At 40.7% G+C, this 19,719-nt stretch overlaps 1 protein-coding gene across 9 annotated transcripts in view; it reads left to right on the top strand.

The window, feature by feature from the left end:
- NFIA (nuclear factor I A) overlaps positions 1-19,719 on the top strand; it is a 375,352-nt gene that overhangs the window by 333,665 nt on the left and 21,968 nt on the right. For 7 of the 9 annotated variants that reach the window (XM_041771086.1, XM_041771085.1, XM_041771088.1 and 4 more), the window contains one exon: positions 3,153-3,244. The exons of the other annotated variants lie outside the window; for them this stretch is intronic. In XM_041771086.1, the coding sequence (XP_041627020.1) occupies positions 3,153-3,244 (92 nt within the window). The remainder of the gene's footprint in view (positions 1-3,152; positions 3,245-19,719) is intronic. 9 annotated transcript variants of the gene reach the window in all.

The raw sequence follows: 19,719 nt of genomic DNA, 5'->3' as shown, positions 1-19,719 counted from the left end.
CACTGAATCTTCCCTCCTGAATCTTCAAACAAATGCCTATAATAATTTTTCCCAAAAATTATTTTCTGATTTCATGATTTCCTGAAGCTTTTCCTGTGGCATTTTATTTTTGCTGCTATAAATAACACCAGAATTATAATTGAGAAAGATACGAATGTGATATAATAGCATAATAAATACAGTTGTATATAATTAATTACCACATTGCCCCCTTTACTTGGTTTAATATTCATGTTGAAAGCTCTTAACTGTGCATGTATAATTGATTCGCTATGGTATATGTGGTTGTTTTAATAAAAAGTTGCAACTGAGGTTTTTGTTCAGCAGTATAACTCCCTTATTCCACTTTTTCTTTGGGAAAATCAAATTTAGCTAATGTCACATCATTTCTGGAACTACATCCTGTTACAGGTGAACACTCTGCCTATTGCAACTACAATAATGGAAGATGAGTCAGACTTACTTTCTTCCTTCCCTTGCTCTCCCTGTGTCCTTGAATTTTCCCAGAAGCTACATTTCTATAGAATAAATTTCCCTAGGCACCATTTCTTCCATTTGATAACTTGAGTACTCAGAGATTCCCAAGTTTTTGTAGTTGTAAAATGAATTATTATTTCTTCTTCTTCTTCTTCTTCTCCTCCTCCTCCTCCTTCTTCTCCTTCTTCTTCCTTTTCCTCCTCCTCCTCCTCCTCTTCCTCCTCCTCCTCCTCCTCTTCTTCTTCTTCTTCTTCTTCTTCTTCAGTGCTAACACACTACCACCTCTCTTACTGTTGCTCTCATTTTAAAAACCAGACTAAACGTTGAAGCAGTTTTAGGAGCCTATGAAAGCATGAAAGGCCTTCTGGGATATTTTGAAAGCAAGAATGCAAAGTTTGTCTCATGCCTGAAGGAAGGAAAAATATCCGGTTGTTAGTCTTATAGCAGTTTTGAATGGCTAAATCATTTGTATGCTACACCTTTCAAATGGCAAAATTTAGGTCTGGCAAACAATGGAGAGTAGAATGTAATACCAACCTTTTCAGACTTAGTAAACTTGGTATGATCCATGGAGAACTATCTTCACAGAAAAAGAGAAGCAAAAAAAAAAAAAAAAAAAAAACCTGCCATGGTTCTGAGGATCATTCAGCATGCTTGTTTCTGATGTCACCAGTATGATAAAAGCATCATAGGAAATCCTGCTATGTGTCTGTGCTGACCAGTGCAGCCCGAGGACACAGTTCCACTAGGACTCATATTTCAGCATCTGTCATCAATCACTTAGTCTTAGTACCTTAGCATATACTCTTCAGGCCTTTTTTGGTTCCTTCTCTACCTACCTACCTATTCACGTGTAAAAGAACACTTTTTCCCCCCTAACCACTGAGAGGTTTGACAGGTTATACTAGCTTCCTCCTTCTCTCTCCCACATCCTCTTTGTGCTCTAGAAGCAGGTAAATTCACTACCACGTAATTATAGTCCATCATTTTGAATACATAACTCTCTATGGAGACTTCTTAAATCCTATCAAAGCAAAGCAATAAGCCGAATAGAGCAATTAATAAAGAATATTTCACTGAACTTTTAAAAACTTCAGTTTCTCCAATACCAGTGAGTGAGAGGCACATACAGAATGGCTTGATGCAGAGCTATTTCTAAAATCTGTTCATTTTAGTCTAACATAGGAGGGGCTGGGATTCACACAGCTAGATGGTATAACATATCATACATGTTTTTACATAAACATTTATATATACATTGTTTTTTTTTTTTATAAAACTATGACTGGACAGATCCTTCTAAAACAAACACTCCAACAAAACTTTCTTATTAATAGACATCAGAGGATCCTCATGTTGATGCCCTGTTCCATGCTGCTTTAACACAGCCCCACCATGTGCCCATCACAGATCCGTGTGGATGACTTAGCTCTTACCAGAGATGACCAACAGGACTTGGGCCAGTTGGTAGAAATTTTATCTCCAGACATGCTTAACAAAGGAAACAAGTCTGAGCCGGTTTCTGTAAAACAGAAAAGCAAAGAAAAGCAGATGATGCCAAAAAGAAAAAAAGAAATCTGGCAAAGTAATTTGGTACTATTCCCTCAGATATCTGTGTTTTTTTAAAAAACTTGCAAATCCTTTTCATCTTTTAGATGGCGTGTGTCTAGAGTCAGTCCAAAAAATTAGGGCCTTTTACAAGTATCGTGAAGAAATTTGAATTGAGCAGAAGTCTGATATCTAAAAGTTCTAGTACAAAGAAAGAATGTGAATAAATATTAGGATTTTGCAGTAAAGAAGTGAATTGCAGGACACCAAAAGACCAAATGCACATTTGGATTTGTAAGTCAATGAAACACTGAAGCCAGAGTTTTTTCTCACTAGAGTGAAGCTCTTAAATAGAAATATATTTAAAAAAAAAAAAATATATATATATATATAAACAAAACTTTCATGTACTGTGAAAGAAATGGTAAACTGAAATGTGGTTTTAGTGTGATGTCTTGGTTTACACGGGTTCTTGATAGTTTGTGCCTTAACAGAAAGGTTCTAGGATGGGAAGACTACAAATGTTAATATTTTAAGCATGTTTTGTGCTTCCTAGAAACTCTGGACACTCTCCCGAGGCCTATAAAGACAGCTGGTTCTCAGTGCTTTTCCACCTCCTTTCTGGAGAAGCCATTAATTCCTTCTATAAAGACTCCTCTTCATATTTAGCTATAGAGACACAGGAATGTCTCATGATTTTTGGGAGTGTCATAGTGTGAAAAGCAAGGTTGTAAAATGAACTGCTTTCCTCCTCTTCCTACCTAATTTCTCTCTCCCTGTGCTCTAAGAACTAGGATATCTCTTTCTGGCCCCAGAGCTCATGTTTAACTCTGAAAGTATACTTTGCCAATGTCCTGCATGTTCTAATTTGTATGAGGGAAGGAGAAACGAAGTCATGTGAGCACCAATTTGATATGTTTCATTCCAACAGTCTTTAGAAGCCAACACCCCTTCCCTTTTAAGACTGTCTAAAATGCCCTCGCTAGCCAGATCCCTTTGCCTAGCTCCAGTGTTTGCACATTTCCTTGTTAATCAGCTGCGTAGGCTCGGAGACTGTGTGTTTTGGTGTTGTTTGTGTGTGCAATCTCGTGCTGCTTCCTGAACGCATGTGTCCCTTCCCTTCACAGCCTACTCGACACCCAGCACCTCCCCCGCAAACCGATTCGTCAGTGTTGGACCACGGGATCCAAGCTTTGTAAATATCCCTCAACAGACACAGGTGGGCCGCTCTCATCTTTTCTGTATGTGGTGCAGCTTGTTTTATTCATCAGGTGCATTGTAACTTGTCTTTTGGCACAACAGGCTGCATTTCCCAGACCCTGTTCGGTGGTCCCCTTTCCTCCCGACCCCAACCTTTCCCGGCCCTCCCCGGCCCTCCAGCCACACTTCCCTGTGTTCTCAGAAATCGCAGAAGACAGTGTCTGTGATTTTTGTGTCTTGTGTCGAGGGGGTAGAGGAAGAAGGCTTCTGTGCCAGAACTCCTTTCGCTATGGCAAGAAAGGTTCCCTGTGCCAGCGAGTGTGTTTCCTCATCTAGGAATTCATGTCTCTCTACTTTTGAGCAGACAGAAGGACGCCCCTGCCTGGAAAAGTAAGCTCTGGTTGCCCATGGAATCAAAGTGCATCCTGGGAATGGGGAACCAGCCAATCTTCTGTTTTCGTCATAGGGTCCCCAGGAAGCTGGCAAGCTTTCTGAAAGAAAAAGGAAAGAAAGGGTTCATGAGTCCTATTAAGTTGCTGGTGTTGGTGCAGAAATAGGTGGTGTTTGTTCCGGGGTACGCTGGCCACTAGGGAGCAAGGGGTGGGAAGGGATGTATGTGAGTACGATGTCATATTTTGGGGCAGATGATTGAGAAAAGATTCTCCTGGGACATCGAGAACTTGTTTCTCGGTAGATAGTTGTGTTTTGTGCTAGTATGGGTCAAAGAGAAGAAATCTCTGTTAAAAGTTTCCAAATGGCTGCTGTTAGAAACAGTGAGAGACTTTTGGAGGTCAGAGGTAGCAGATGTACAGATATTTAGAAGTTTGTCAAATAGAACTAGTTTCAAGTTTTGGAAGGATCTCCTCATTGGTTTCCTAATTAGAATGTAACCATCCACAATCATAACTGACATAAAGAGTTTCCTTCGAGGGTTCTCAGCATGTTGTTTGAAAGAGTTCTTGGAGATATTTTTTGCGTGTGCCCGGCTGTGTATTCTCCAGATGCTGCGTTTGTAACTACTCATCTTTGTTTATAAGAATATGACCAGATGCTTATCAATGGGATAGATTTGCTTTCTTGGGTCCATTTGCTCTCTCTCTCTCTGTAAAGGATTTTAGTTTATTGTTGTGTTGACAGCGCAGGTGAAACTGCACCGCATCTGAAGCCTTCCTTACGCTAAAGCAGGGTCACATAAAGTACAGCTTCCGAGGAGGCAGCTGGGGGGGGCGGGGGAGCAAAAAAGAAAGACAGAAGGTTAACTCTTGAATTTCACCTCTGCTGTTTCTCCTGAAACTGGCCTGTCTGTGGCTTCTGGGATTAACATCTATTCAGGACCTCCCATAAAATTGTTCCAGGGTATTGCTTATTTTCCCATACCTTCAAATGCTTAACTGATGGATTTGAAGTCAAATAATTAGCTCAAAGGCATTAAAATTTCATTTTGTACTTTTGGCTCATGCGTTCCAGTTCAGTGGGAAGGGAGAACTGGGGACAGTGGCTCTATATTGAATGATTGCTTTTCTCAAAGCACCAATGTGCTCGGGTTACTTCATTAAGAACCTCAAAAATGCAGTTTGGAAATGTCCTGTTTGTATTTTACATAGTATTTTTTGTATAATCTGTGATTCACAATGCTGAAATGGTACCCTATGTTCCATTCAATTTGTTTCTCTATAATCAAAACGTGTTATATTCCAAAATGGCTTTGTTTCACAAATGCCTTATTTAACCCAGAAACTGAGTCTTCATGATGTTGACCACAAAAATTCAATTCTTGAAAATCCAGATTTTCCACGCATCTGGATGAATGATGTCACTTAGACCCAGTTTTGGCATCTGGAACTGAATTTTTTTGGTTTCTGTTAAATATTTGGCATCATAGGGACAACAGCTTAAATGTTTCTTATCAGAGTTACACCTGCCACGTTTGTCTTAAAGAAAGCCATCCTCGATTGTCTTAGGAGAAACTGCACTAATGGAGCTGTCATTTTTTTTTTCAAAAAAAAAAAAAGAAAGAAAAAAATATATATGTATATATCCTGAGGTTAAAATTCTGTGGTCAAAAATATTTTAATTTTTAGGTGTATATGTATTAATTCTTTTTTTTTTTTAAAAAGGAGCTACTTCCTGGAACCAAAGTGTTAGACATATAAAGATAAAAATAGTCATATACTTTAAAAATAATCTCCTTCTTGAGAAGACATTAGTTCAGAAGAGATTTTTTTACAGCAATTGTTTTTAAGGCTTCATTTGAACATGGCGTGCAGATTAGTAATTTTCTAAGCAAGTTTGCATTTGTCCTATATTAATACTTTTGCTAATAAAGCACAAAATTCGTATTAATTGGGAGGACAACATTTTGCCTTCTACCTTTAGAGAAGTAAAAATGGAAGAGGCACCCAGGCAGATACTTGAGCTTTACTCAATGCAGAAGAGGTAACCTGCACATGAATTCATAAATAAATGCAAAGTTAAATGGTGTCCCTTTCTCCAAAAGGCCAGTTCCCAATAGAAATCTCTTCAAATGCCTGAGACATCAACCCAGAAGAGACAGATTAGGTATGGTCTCAATTTTTCCCAGTAGATAGAATTTGAACTACTGCATAGTCATTTTAAATAGGCAGCTTCCAGTTTATCATAAGACCTTTCTTAAAAAAAAAAAAAAGACCTTTCTTTATAAAAAGTATTCTTTAATTATATATAGCTTCTATTCATTGAGCACTTTGTATGTATTAAGTACCTGAAGTACATTACCCAACTAATCTTGACAGGGACCCAATAGGATAGATATAATTATCTCCACTTTGTAGATGTAGAAACTGAGACCTAAAGAGATTGTTCATTTTTCCATGGTCTAAGCAGTAAGAGTCTAGTAGAGCAAGAGCTTGTACCCAGTTTGCCTGACTCCAAGGCCTGCATTCTCTAACCACTGCGCTGCATGGCCTCATGAGCTGGTAAGCACCTTTCCCTACAGGTATTCAGACATTGATATGCTCAGCTCTCAGGAGTATTACTAGCATACCCCCTGCTTTTAAATCTGAGATTACATTAAGATCTAGTCATTAGTATATATCCAAAAAAACCAAAAGCAAAGTCTTAAAGAGGTATTGGTACATCCACATTCTTAGCAGCATTATTCACAACAGGCAAGAGGTGGAAGCAACAGATAAATGGGATAAACAAAATGTGGCATATGTATTTTATTGTGTATCTACCATTTTAATGTGGTATATAGTACATGTTATTTGGCCTTAGAAATGAAGGAAATTCTGCAGTATGCTACATGGATGAGCCTTGAAGATATGAGGCTAAGTGAAAGATGCCACTCACAAAAGGACAAATACTATATGAGTCCACTTATGTGAGGTTCATGGGTTCATAGATTCATAGAGAGAGAAAGTAGAATGGTGGTTGCTGGTGGGTGAGAAGATGGCAGAATGGAGAGTCATTTTCTAATGGGGATGGAGTCTCACTTTTGCAAGATGGAAAGAGCTCTGGATGTGTTTGGTGGTGATGATTGCACAACAGTGTGGCCATACTGAAGACCACTAAACTGTCCACTTGAAAATGGTTAAGATGTTACATTTTATGCTATGTATTCTTCACTACAACTTTTAAAATGTCATCTTTAGATAAACTCTGATTGCCCTTTCACCCCTTAAGAGCATAAAATTCTGTAAAACAGACAGGACAAATAGACAGTTATCAACAAAATCCACTGTGAGTATGTGCTGACCTCTCTAAAAGTACTATTTCTCATGCCCGTTGCATAGTGGGTAGTCAGCATATATTGCTTGAAGCTAAATGATTCATAAGGAAGTTTAAAAATAATGACTTTTTCTTATTACAGTCATGATACATGTTAATTGTGGAAAATACAGATGGGAAAAATAATAAACATCACTTGTAGTCCTACTGTTAACATTTCCATATAAATCCATCCAGACTGTTTTCTGTGCATACAAGTGTATTGCAAAAATAGGATCATATTATATACACTGTTTGATAACCTGCTGTTTCTTCCCTTTAACAATATATTATGGCCTTCTTTCCATGTAAATTGGAAAAATTGAATATTGGCTTTTATTGCACCAATTCATCATCTGTAATGATTGGTAAGGAAAGATAACGTGGATAATTGAAAGCCATTTTTTTCTCCTCCTTCTCTTCCAGTCTGTTTTTTTTCCTCCAGAGAATTCCTCCCTTCACTAAAACAGAATTGCCTTCTTTTTTAGCCTTGCCTTGAGCTAGTTTTCTATCAGCCTTGCAATTGCGTTGTATATCTCACCCCAGCTTTGGGCTGTGTTTGAACATTCCTGCCCAGTTATTTGTCCCATTATTTGTCCCATTCTTCTGCCTCACTTGTCTGGTACCTCTGCTACTCTCATCATTTGCCTCCTATCCCTCTGCATCCTCCATTTCATTAACTCATCATTAGAATAGAGGGTGGCCACCTCCCTGCAGCTTTCAGAACATCAATGTGTTTTGAGAAACCATGACTGCTCCTCCCCAACCCTGAATCTCTTCTTTTTCAAATTTGTCCCATGACAGTTGATATTATAGAGAAGTCTCTGGGGCATAGAGTATTTACTTCACTTTGGACACTATTAATGTCCCCTGCATGCCCACTGAATGATATAATATAATAGAGAACATGCTATCATCTCAAATAGCAGAAAGCCAATGGCCATTTCAGTTGCATCCCATAATTTAATCTGATCCCTGAAAACAAGAGCCATTAAGAAGAGGCATTTATTTAGAGAAAAAAAGTTAATATTTCATCATCAGGTAATAAATAGAAATACCAATTCCCACACAGAAGGACTGAGCAAAGAACTCATTTTGATTCAGGTTCTAGTTTAATCAGAACGCTCAAATAAAATGCTTAACCTGCAGAACTCCAATGAGAACTAATTCTTTAAAATGAAAAATGAGTGCAAACAATATTAAAAACAGGCATTTCTTCCCTGCCACCCAAATCTATCACTGTTCTGCATCAATAGAATTGTGGTATCTGAAATGCTATTTAAAACCAAATTACCATTTGGGTTATTAGAAGAATCACTTGGCATGGCATGGGCCTGATTTGTTGACAAAAAGGCACAGGTGCTGTAACCTTTGCTTAATAAATCATGTAGCTGCCCGGGTTGTGAGCAGTGTGACTGCCTAGGCCTCATGAAATTTACAAACGTGTACACAAGCCACACACTTCACTGTGCCGAAAACCAGCTGATCTGGAGAGGTCCCCGCATGGCTAAATTATGGGCATGTCACCTGCTGTCTGCATTGGTGGGGATGCACGAGGAACGTGGGGAGGCGGCAAATACGGAGAGCATTTCAATCTGTTGTCATTCTGTGTCATATTCCTGAAGCTTTCCTTGAGAAATCAAAGCATAGGCAGTCTACAAAATTCTTAAGTTCCTTTCTTCACTTACTCATCGTTTCTTACAGTATTCCCAAAAGCTACAGTATGAAGAGTAACAATTCTCCTCAGGTTGTTCAAAGACTAATAGAGGACATGATGTAAAACATAATAATAGTAGTAATGACAACAACAACATGAATAATGCAGCGTGATACCAGTTACACTAAGGATTTGCCTAAGAGGCTTTGAGACACAGAGTTGGGTAAAAGAACTTTCCAGAGTGGAAGGAGCAGAAGGGCTAAACCATTTTTCTGTCTGTGTCTAACTTTGACCTGAAGATATGGCTCTGATTCTCACATAATTTACCTTTTTTCTTCTGAGCTTTAATTTTTGCCCTTTTATCTATCAGCTAGTAGATAAGGCTTTATTTAGCCCATCCTAAGAGAAGTGACATGTTTGTTGGCTTCTGTCTTCTCTGGACCAAGCAGATAAAATTGGAATCCTTTTTTGCTGCAGTCACGTCAGCCAGTAGCTCCCTCACCCCTCATTTCCAAGAAACTCCCCCTCCTTGTATCATGTCCTCATGCAGGGCACCACATTCACCTGAGACTTAATTCAGATTAGCTGAAGCCTTCCCCATCTCCCCCCCACCCTGCCCTGTGCTGCCTGGAGGGGTTAGATAGCCACAGAAATTCAGGAAGCAGCTGCAGAGTTGCAAAGGCAAGAAACTGAGATTTCCTAAGAGGAGGGGAAAAAAAAGTATCTTCCCCCTTCTAGTTCGAATTGCATTTTCAGTTATAAGCCCATACAATGACAGATAAAATTTCACCTCCTCCTGACTTTGGAAAAAGTAGGAAGTCTTGTTGGTCAAATTGGTACTCTGTCTGAAGCACCCACATGTGCCAGGTTCTGTGCCTGCACTTGCTACAGCACTCAGAGTCCTCTGAGGTTGGTACTATTATCCCTGTTTTACAGATGAGGAAACTGAAGTTTCAAAAGGATACATCCACCTCAGGCAAATGAGATTGCCAGGATTTGAACCAGTTTGTGTCTCAAATTTCTTTTTCCCAAGTGCCATCTGCATGCTTAATTAGTGTTAGTGAAATGTTACTGACCATTTTCTCTTCAAGATGGTCTAGGATTGACTCATCCTCTTACATCAAGAAATCAGAAGCCTAGAAATTGGGTCCCATGGGATAGGACTGATGTTATGCTTGGTCCTTCTGAAGACCTGCCCCAGTTTCCTATTAGTTCATGCATCTGTAAAATAAGACTGAGCTCATTCTCTCATCTTGCCTGGGAAAAAGACCTTTACTAATGATGTTAGTCTGCATCTGTGAGAACAGCTAGCCTCTGCCCAGAGACCAGATAGCAGAGCAGCTGAGATTGTAGGCCTCCGTTTCAGATCTTGGGTGGAGCTTTATTCCATCACTTAGAAACAGTATATGTGTTTCTTTGTTGTTGTTGTTATTCTTTTCTTTTTCTTTTTTTTTTTTTTTTTTTGGCGGAGGGGGGCGGGTAATTCAGTTTTGTTAGTCTGGTTTATTAACTGCAGAATGGTGATTGATTGTATTATCTCTGATGGTTGTTTTATCTCTCAGATTTTACTGGTGTAAAGAAAGTAAATGCTTGACTCCAACTAAACTTTCAACAAATTATAGCTTTTATTGTTTGGCTGATAACTAAACTCTTCGATTTAAATAGTATTTTCTGAAAAAAAAAAAAAAATAAATAAATAGTATTTTCTGGATTATAAAGTATTTTCTTGGGGCACCTACGTGGCTCAGTCAGTTGAGCATCTGCCTTTGGCTCAGGTCATGATCCCAGGGTCCTAGGATTGAGTCCTGCATCAAGCTCCCTGTTCAGTGGGGAGTCTGCTTCTCCCTCTGCCCCTCCCTCCTGCTTGTGTGTGGTCTCTCTGTCTTGCTCTCTATCCTTCACACACATGCTCTCTCTCAAATAAATAAAATCTTAAAAAAAAGCAATCCATTGAGGTGGGCTGAACCATTATTATTGTTAACCCCCATTATGCAGATTTTAAAAACTGAGATTTAAAGAGAAGTGACTTCCCTGGAACCACATAGCCAGGGATCAGTATAGCCAGGGAACAAACTCACTTCTGATTCCCAATCCCAGGCTCCCTTCAGTGTGTCCCATTAGGCAAGGTCTTGAGTGAACCTTTTAGCACATCCTCATGTGCTACTATGTGGATATGGCCAGAACCTACCAGCCAAACTCTGGATCTAAAGCAACTGTCAAGCAAAGTAGGACAACGCCTCCCCTATAAAGATTATAACCCCATGGATCCTTCCATTGAGCATTTGCCCTAAAGGTACCTCCAAAGCCTAAGTAATTACGCACATCTATTCCTCTGCACACCATTTCTCCTCTTCAGCTAAATTGTGCCCCAAGGAAGAGAGACTCCCCAAGAGAAAACTGTCTCTGAGGGTGGTAAGGACTGGCAGCAAGTGAATATACTTCCCCCTATTAGACCCTGAAACCCTGACGGGGAGAAGGCAGCGCCTGGTCATTTTTTCTCTTATGGTCTCAACTCCAGTCACATGTGTAGAGTAGTAAACAACCCCTCACCAGGATGAGTAACTTAAGCAGTGTGCTTCCCCTCCTTCCTCTGAGGAAGCGGCTACTGTGGGCTAGAATGGATCCTCTCAGCTTCCTATCTCCCACACCAACCTGTACATTCTCTTCAGGTACACTTGGTAGTTGACTCAGTGATAGGCTATGAGACACTCTTAAGATTTTTAATAAACAATGCTTGTCTTTCAGTTTTTCAGTTTCAATATAGTAGCACGTTTTAGATGTCTTCAGCCACAAACTTCTCTTCTGGGCAAAGTGAGAGCATCAGTTCTAGGTACTGGTCTCTTTTTCCTCCCTCAGTTCTCTGTTTTGTTTTGTTTTTTTTTTAATAAGATTTTATTTATTTATTTGAGAGAGAGAGCATGAGCAGGGTCGGAGCAGAGGGAGAGGGAGAAGCAGACTCCCCACTGAGCATGGAGCCTCATGTGGGGCTCCATCCCAGGACCCCAGGATCATGACCTGGGTTGAAGGCAGATGCTTAACCAGCTGAACCACCCAGGCACTCTCTTCCTCATTTCTTATACTTCCATAATCCCATTATCTTTAAGTCCCATGTTTCAGTTTGGGTTTAGCCTTTTTGTTTGTGTGCTTTTTGCCTGCTCCAAAAAGATTTGGGGAAGCTTCTTAGTTAAAGCAAATGGATGATTATTGACAGAATTAGGTGCCTACTTGGGGTCTGGCACACAATAGGTGCTCAGTAAATCTGTCTCCTTCCTCACTTGACTCTTCTCAGTATTAAAATGAGATCAGTGGCCATGGAGAAGGAAAAGATAAGAGGGAGCTTGCACCTGAAATTTTAGATCTTATGGAAGAAGATGGATAAAACATCTGGTATCCATTAAATTAGCTGTTGGGATTGTGGGAAAGGGGAGGCTGAAAATGAAGTGGGAGGAAAGCTTGAAAACAGAAGGTGAGAATTTGTGTAGAGAACTAAGAGGAGTAAGGTCAGAGTTTGATGATAGCCTTGCAACGAAGCCAGAAAACCCTAGCTAGTATCAATTGCAGAATTGCTGTCTCATTTCCAGTCCTTAGATGGATCTTGATAATGATGTTTCTGATCAGGGGATGTCCTGGGATACTAAGGATAATATATTTGGTACTCATGGCCTGATTTCTTTTGAGGGAACAGGGAAAAAGTAATGAATTTCATATCCTGGCTGTGCCATTCGTCAGAGTGTCTTGGATGTTACCCTTTAATTACCCTTTAGTTACCCTTTAGTTACCCTTTAATTACCCTTTAGTTACCCTTCAGTTCCTTCATCTATGAAATGAAGGCCACTGTACTATCTGCCTCATAGAAGAGAACCCAATTAAGTGTGATTTAAGCCAATCAGGATTATTTTCCTCATATGAAATCTATGTGGTTGTTGGCCTTGTTTCATCTGCTATATGATGCCAGCAGGAACCCATGCTCCTGCAGACATTCTGCTCTACTATCCTTTGCATGTTGTCCATTCATCCTCATGCTTGGTGCCTTGGGTTGTAAAATGGCTGGTGCAGCTTCAGACATCAAGCCCATATCCTACTCCATTATCCCTCTACATCAGGGAAACAAAGGCCATACCATACTCTTCCCCTGCTTCCTGTTAGAAAATTTCTATTTAGGTCTCACCAACTAAAACTGGATTACCTTTGAATCTTTAGCTGCAAGGAATGCTGGGAAAGCTAGCACAGAATTACGTTGATTGGCTAAAATGGGGATTGATTGTGACCTACGCTGAGTACATCTCCTCCCTGAACAAAATTGCCCCAAGAAAGAAGGGGCCATACATAGTAGGTAAACTGTTAACAGTATTTGCCATATTCCTCTTTCCCACTGTCTGATAGGTTTCCTGTGCTTTTAACTCCTGTTGCTGCACTTGACTCCCTTCATCCCTTGATGCCTGTCTCCTTACAGTACCTTTCCTCTACACTCACTCTCTGTGTGTCTAAGAGACATATATGTTGTGTGTGCATGAGTGTGTGTGTGCAAGTGTGAGTGAGTGTGTAGTGATCATGTCATGTTAGCCTTCTGTCCGAAACCAGGATTCAGGCAGACATACTGGAGTTTTGTGCAGCCCAGCTCCCACAGGCTGGGTCAACTTTCTCCTGGTAAACTGGAACTCTGAAAGGGCTGAGTTGGAAGACATGTCCCTTTGTAATTGCAAGGGAACTCTCTGAAACGGTGCCCTCCGTGTGCCCTCCCAGGTGCTTATCAAACAGTCAGCAATAGGTTCTGGGTTTCTCTTTTATGACTTGGAACCAGATGCTTCCTTTGCAAAAGAAAAGAGCCTGGTTTTGCTGAGCTTGAGTCAACAGAGTTCAGAGAACAGGAAAATGAGTTGATTGGCCCCACTCCGTGAACTGTGAGAAGAGAGGCAGTACAGGTGGCATACTGTCCGCCTTTCCACAACGCCTCTGCCTGTGAAACTCCCATGCCTGAGGAGTTCACTTTATGAGATGTTTCTGTGCTCTAAAAAATGACCCTTCCCTTTAGGAGGGGTTCCTTCGGGCACTGGCTTTCCCAGGCTTTCTCCTGAGCCCAAGATGTGAAGGTCCCACTGACATACACAGTTTCAAGGCCAGGGCCTATTGTCTCAAGTGAGGTTTTCACAGATCTCACATGAGTTCTCAGTGATTCTTTCTGCCCACTTTTCTCACACCTACTTGTTTACCTTCCTGTTTGTTTATTGAGGATGAAGGGACATTCTTTTATTGGGTGGGGGGGGGACTCTCTTTTTGGGAGAGAGCCTTTCAATGAGGCCTATTCATTGAGTTACATTCCACAGCACACGCCTCCCCAAAATATTTGCATGAGAATTTTTCCTTAGGCTTCACATTGCTTCCTTTACAGCAGAGATGAAATAACTTAGCACTTCTAATTAGCTTTCCACTTTCCAAATGCTTTACACATTAACTAATGAATCACAAGAGCTTGTGATAAGCTGGATCCCTGTGTTGGGGCTGGGACATGGGGTTAGGGGGGTTAGGACCCTGTGTTCCTTGCCCTCAAGCCCTCCCTCCCACAGTCTCAATGTGTTGGGATAATGGAACTGCAGCCCAGACATGAACTTGAAGGGCAACCTCAGACCCCCACAGTGCCGCCTTAATAATGTCGGAAGTGTTCAGTGCTCCCTTCCAAGGCAGAATATGCTGAGTGGCTCCTGTCGCCTTGAGTAGTTGGGGGAAACTTCAGGCCCTGTGTTCTCTTGGCACACAGCCTCTGCCTCTCTCAAGTACCATCTCCCTTCCTCAGATCCCTGGCCATTATGTGTGTATTTGGGGAAGGGAGTAGTCCTGCGAGGATAGGACAATATGATAGAAAATTCTAGTAAGGGAACTGACCGTGGTAGTGTCCTGTGTCTCTTGGTAGAATAGAAGGAGCACTAGAGGGCAGACCCGGTGGCTCAGTGGTTTAGCGCTGCCTGCAGCCCAGGGTGTGATCCTGGAGACCTGGGATCGAGTCCCATGTCGGGCTCCCTGCATGGAGCCTGCTTCTCCCTCTGCCTGTGTCTCTGCCTCTCTCTGTCTCTATGAATAAATAAGAAAATTTTTTTTAAAAATTTAAAAAAAAAAGAAGGAGCACTAGACTAGGAGCCAAAATACTTGGATACTTAGCTTATCTCCCCCACTCATCAGTTATGTGATTGATCTTGGGAACAGGGAAAAAAAAACCACCCAGAATTTAGCACCTGCTATATTCTTGGCACCACACTAGGCTGGAAGAGGAATGGGTGTGTGTATATGTATGTATGTCTGTGTATCCAATCCCTGCCATACCTTGCTCACAGACTTCTAGGGAGAAAGGTAAACAAATTATAGTAAGGTATGATAAATGAAACAATTAAAGTATGTAAAATCTGTAAGGAGTACAAAGAGTAGGTAATTATCTCTGGAGAGAAGCTGGGCACTCATGGTAGATATTGTAGACGAGATGACACATGAGCTGGTCTCGAAGGAGACAGACAACATTCCATTCCAGACAGGGGGAACAGCACGTGCAAAAGAGTAGCAGTTTGAAGAACATTACTCTGTTTGGTATGTCTGTTAATGTAAATGGCAGAGAACGTTGAATAATGAGGCTAGGAAGTTAGGGTCTAGTCATGAATAAATACATTACTTTATACAATGGTAAGGCAATTGGACTTTATTCTATGGAAGGTGGGAAGCAGGTGAAGGACACAGAGGGATCTCTATAGGTGAAGCAACTTTAACCTAGCTTCCTTTAACAGTCCTTAGGTACAGGATTTTACAGATATTAGTAGTTTGAAGACCTGTGATCATGAGGCACCCTCCTCTCCTGGGCAGTGCAATATAGGAAAGAAGACATCCGCTGAAGCCAGACAGACTTGATTTTGATTCATCTCAGTACTTGACTGCTGTCAACTGAATTGTGTTGTTCCCCCTTTCCTCCTACCCCTACCCTGCCAAAATTCATATTCTGAAACCCTAGCCCCCACTGCAATGGTATTTGAAGATGGGGACTTTGGGAAAGAGGTTTATCTGTGGGGTGGGAGGAGCTCATGATGGGATTAGTGCGGGTGTAAAAAGAGACACCAGAGAGCTGGTACTGTCTCGGCCACATGAGGACTGGTGAGAAGGCAGCCACCTGCAAGCCAGGAAGAGGACCCTCAGGGACTAGTCAGGTACAGATGAGCTAGAACCTTGACATTGGACCTCCGAGCCTCCAGAACTGTGAGAAAACAAGATTTTCAGATATTTAATGTTATTTGAGCAACCCAGTTTAGGATATTCTGCTACGGCAATCTGAGACTATTATAGTGATCTGGGGGTAGTTTTTAGCCTTTCTGAACCTCAGAGGTCACATTTATAAAATTGGAAATCTGTGCGTGCTGCTTGGAGTTTTATAAAGATTGAACATGGTTAGGTTATAAAGCCCCCAGCACCCTTCCCTGGCACATGGAGAGCTGCGGATGTGTGCTGCTGCTTGTTCGCCTCTTAGAATTGAATCTCTGTAAAGCACCAGAGGTCAGGCAGGATGCATCTCATTCATCTTTAGGACCAGGGATCTGTGATTGCCCATAGGAACCCAGAAATGTTAATATGGCGAAAACCCCAGAGGTGATCTGGTCATGTCCCCCTAAGCTGAGTCTCTTCTCCCCGCATCCTCCCACATCCGTGTTCCATAAGTTGTGCCATTAATTCTCTCATTAGCTAGTGGAATGATATTTATTTATTAAGAACATACTTAGCATACTCCCAAGGAGCAAGTTAAAGCTCATCTAACAGCTGCAGTTTCTGGTTGGGAGGCAAAATACACTGAGAAATGCATACGGAGAGTTTGTATGTATGTTATAATTTCATATTAAAAAACTATTAAACTTTATGCTGGATGAGGGAGAGAAGAAAAAAATCCCAGTGCAAAAAACGTTATGAACCTAGGAGCACAGTTTCTGAATGTTTATTTTGTCAGATACACAGCTGACATGATTAGTTCTAATGGGGTGGTGATCCTCATTGAATTGCAGATCTGTTTGAGTGACTGAAATACCGCAGGGACCTAAATAAGTGGTGCATACGGTATTACTTAGGCTGCATCCTTTAGCCAAGTCGAAGGCTTCTTTTTCTCTGCCACTTCTAAACATGCACACACACACGCGTGCACACATGCTCATGCACACAGCACACCACGGATGCATTCATCTCTCCAGAAACTCCATGTAGAGCACTAATTACCTATCCAGAGTGACACTGACTTGCCTTTGCGGATTTCTCCCCCTTGCCCTCAGCCACCCAAGTGCACCCAAACCGCCCCCCCCACACACACACACTCTCCACTACAGATAATGGTGTATCAGATCAGTCTGCTTTGCTGCTGCATCAAGACTCAGATCAATTTATTGACTCTGTCAGAGTGGCTGGTACAGTAATTGTTACAAGAGAAGAATGGAAAGTGAGAATGCATCCACATGAAAAATAAAAATGATGTTTTTTTCTTTCCTGCCCTCCCTCTTTTTGCTTTTTTTTTTTTTTTTTTTTTTTGCCTCATAGATCTTTATGTGTTTACACAGCAGAGAGCACTTTACTTAAGTTAATCAGCTCCTTCTACATTATTAATTGTGACAGGGTGCTACATGACAGGAAGAGTATTATGGGAAGCATTGACCTCCCTCAGATGGTGTGGACCTGAGCAAGTTTGGTATTCCTTACCTTATCTCACTGCTTTGGGGTCCCATCAACTCGCATTTCCCTGATTGACAACACAGAACGCCTCCCATCAATACAATTGATTTTGTGAAAAAGGACAGGGAACATTTTTCAGCTGGAGATAGATGAATTATGGTGATGGCAAGAGAGAACATTTCAGAAATCTTTCAGTTTAGAAATCTAAATTGGGAACTAAGGTACTATTATCATCCCAAACACACGCCTAATTTTTATCCTCAGAAAAATAATAGTATTAGAGGAAACTTACTACAAGTGAAAAATAGATTTAGTTGAGGCCAGCCATGAACCTGAAGATATAATAGCTATTTTTAAAAGGCTATCTGCTAATTTTTTTGTGGGAAATTTTTGGTTAAGTGCACATCTTTGAAAGACATTTCATTAAAGTTCAACTTTCATGGCTTATACCTGTAGACCCTAACATAAATCCTATGTGAACGGACAAAAGTGAGTGGGTGTCATTTGTGACCTGGAAATAAAAGGTCAACCATTGGATTTATAGCTTTTTTACTGAAAAGAACATAAAGATTCCTGCCAACTGGAGTCAATCCATATTTTAATGTTTCCTAGTTAAGATTATAAAATCAAGGGATTAGGATCATGCTGTTCAGTGAAGGTCAAAAATTAAATGTGGTGGGCTAAGTGTCATTCCCATGGGGCAGAAGTTAATATTTCAAAAACCATTTCTACCACTGGCAGTCAAGAAATGAATTGTCTATGGTCATTAACCAAGGTAAGGGGAATCCCACTATCATTACTACATTTAATGATGATTATTACACTAATCAACTATATTGTTAAATTACTCTGCTGTTCTCCAATAATGTCCCTGAACAGTGATAGTGGATTGATTGCTATCAAATAATTCTCATATGCAATTGGGAACAAGTCAAAATGGAAGATCATGTATGAAGGCTTCCTTGTGGGAAAAGAAGTTGTGGCTGTTTTATGAATGTAAGGGCAATAACATAGAATCTTACGCCACATATAACATTCTGCTAAGACCAAGAATCTTCTACGCTACAGGCCTGTTATTTGGTATGATTCACCAGTACAGAAGTGTTTAAATACAAAAAGTGAAATGCATTTCTTTTTATTATTGTTTTTTCTATTTCACATTTTTTGCATGTGCTGCCACCCCCCTCCGTCTTCTTCTCTTTTTAGAAAAAAAAAAAATTCATCCACCACGTCCTTTCCTTCCTTAAATTTTTGGAACTCTGGATTCCATCTACATTGGATTTTCGTTAAGAGAAAAGGTTATTTGCATGTCTTTACAGGATGACTCAGATACAGATACCCCTTACCATTTTCAGATCTATTTTAAGATGCCAGTATTTTTTGAAGTTATAGAAATATGGAATATTGAAGCTGGTAATTTCCTTAAAGATGATCTACTCTAGGGATACCTGGGTGGCTCAGTGGTTAAGCATCTGCCTTTGGCTCAGGTTGGGATCCCGAGGTCCTGGGATGGAGTCCCGCATCAGGCTCCTCACAGGGAGCCTGCTTCTCCCTCGGCCTATGTCTCTGCCTCTGTGTGTCTCTCATGAATAAATAATAAAATCTTTAAATTAAAAAAAAAAAAAGATGATCTACTCTAGACACCATCATTTTCCAGATACAACTTTAAGTGCATTTTGGAATAAAGCCTGTGTCATTTTGATAAAACAGCACCTCCATTCAAGAGACCCAAAGCCCAAGGAGGTGAAAGAGCCTCCAAGGGCACAAGGCTAACCAGAGGCAAAGGGGAACTGGAATGTAGGGTATCCCACACCAGGGAGGAAAGGGACTGGTGGTTGAATCTCTGCCATAGGAAATGGGTGCGTGGCCTCTATTTTACAGAGGTGTTTTATAAAAGCCCTATATCCATTAGACTGACCTGAGTGCATTGGAATCCTCGGGAACAAAAGCGTGTAATTCGAAAGTCTACCTCACAGAATTTCTCCTGCTAAACTGCCCTGTGGGTGTACCCTGTGGATGTGGGTGTGGGCGGGTCTGTCTGTGCTCCTGGGTAGCTTTTGCTTGCACAGTTTCTTAACTTTCGTCCTTCACAGTATAGACAAAGGTTAAAATTCCCATCTACTTTCCCAGGCAAACACTTTAAAGTGCTTCTACAGGAGGCAGAGAGCAGGGAGGACCTTTGATTTAAAGTTCAACATTTACATTTGTAATTTTGACTAATTTCTGTGCTCGCATTAATTAAATTGAAATTGTTTAATTAGAATAAAACTAAAATTGATCATTAGGATTAATTTAACCTGATAGGCTTTGTGTGCCTTTCTAGACAAATATTATGAAATATAGTGATAATGAAGCAGTGAGAGGTATAATTTCACATCTTATAATGATTTTAATATCTGCCAGTTGTTCTC

Source organism: Vulpes lagopus, chromosome 10 (assembly GCF_018345385.1).
Source record: "Vulpes lagopus strain Blue_001 chromosome 10, ASM1834538v1, whole genome shotgun sequence".
Classification (NCBI taxonomy): domain Eukaryota; kingdom Metazoa; phylum Chordata; class Mammalia; order Carnivora; family Canidae; genus Vulpes; species Vulpes lagopus.
Note: the sequence above shows the minus strand (reverse complement) of the source record. Positions and strands in the feature narration are given on the sequence as shown.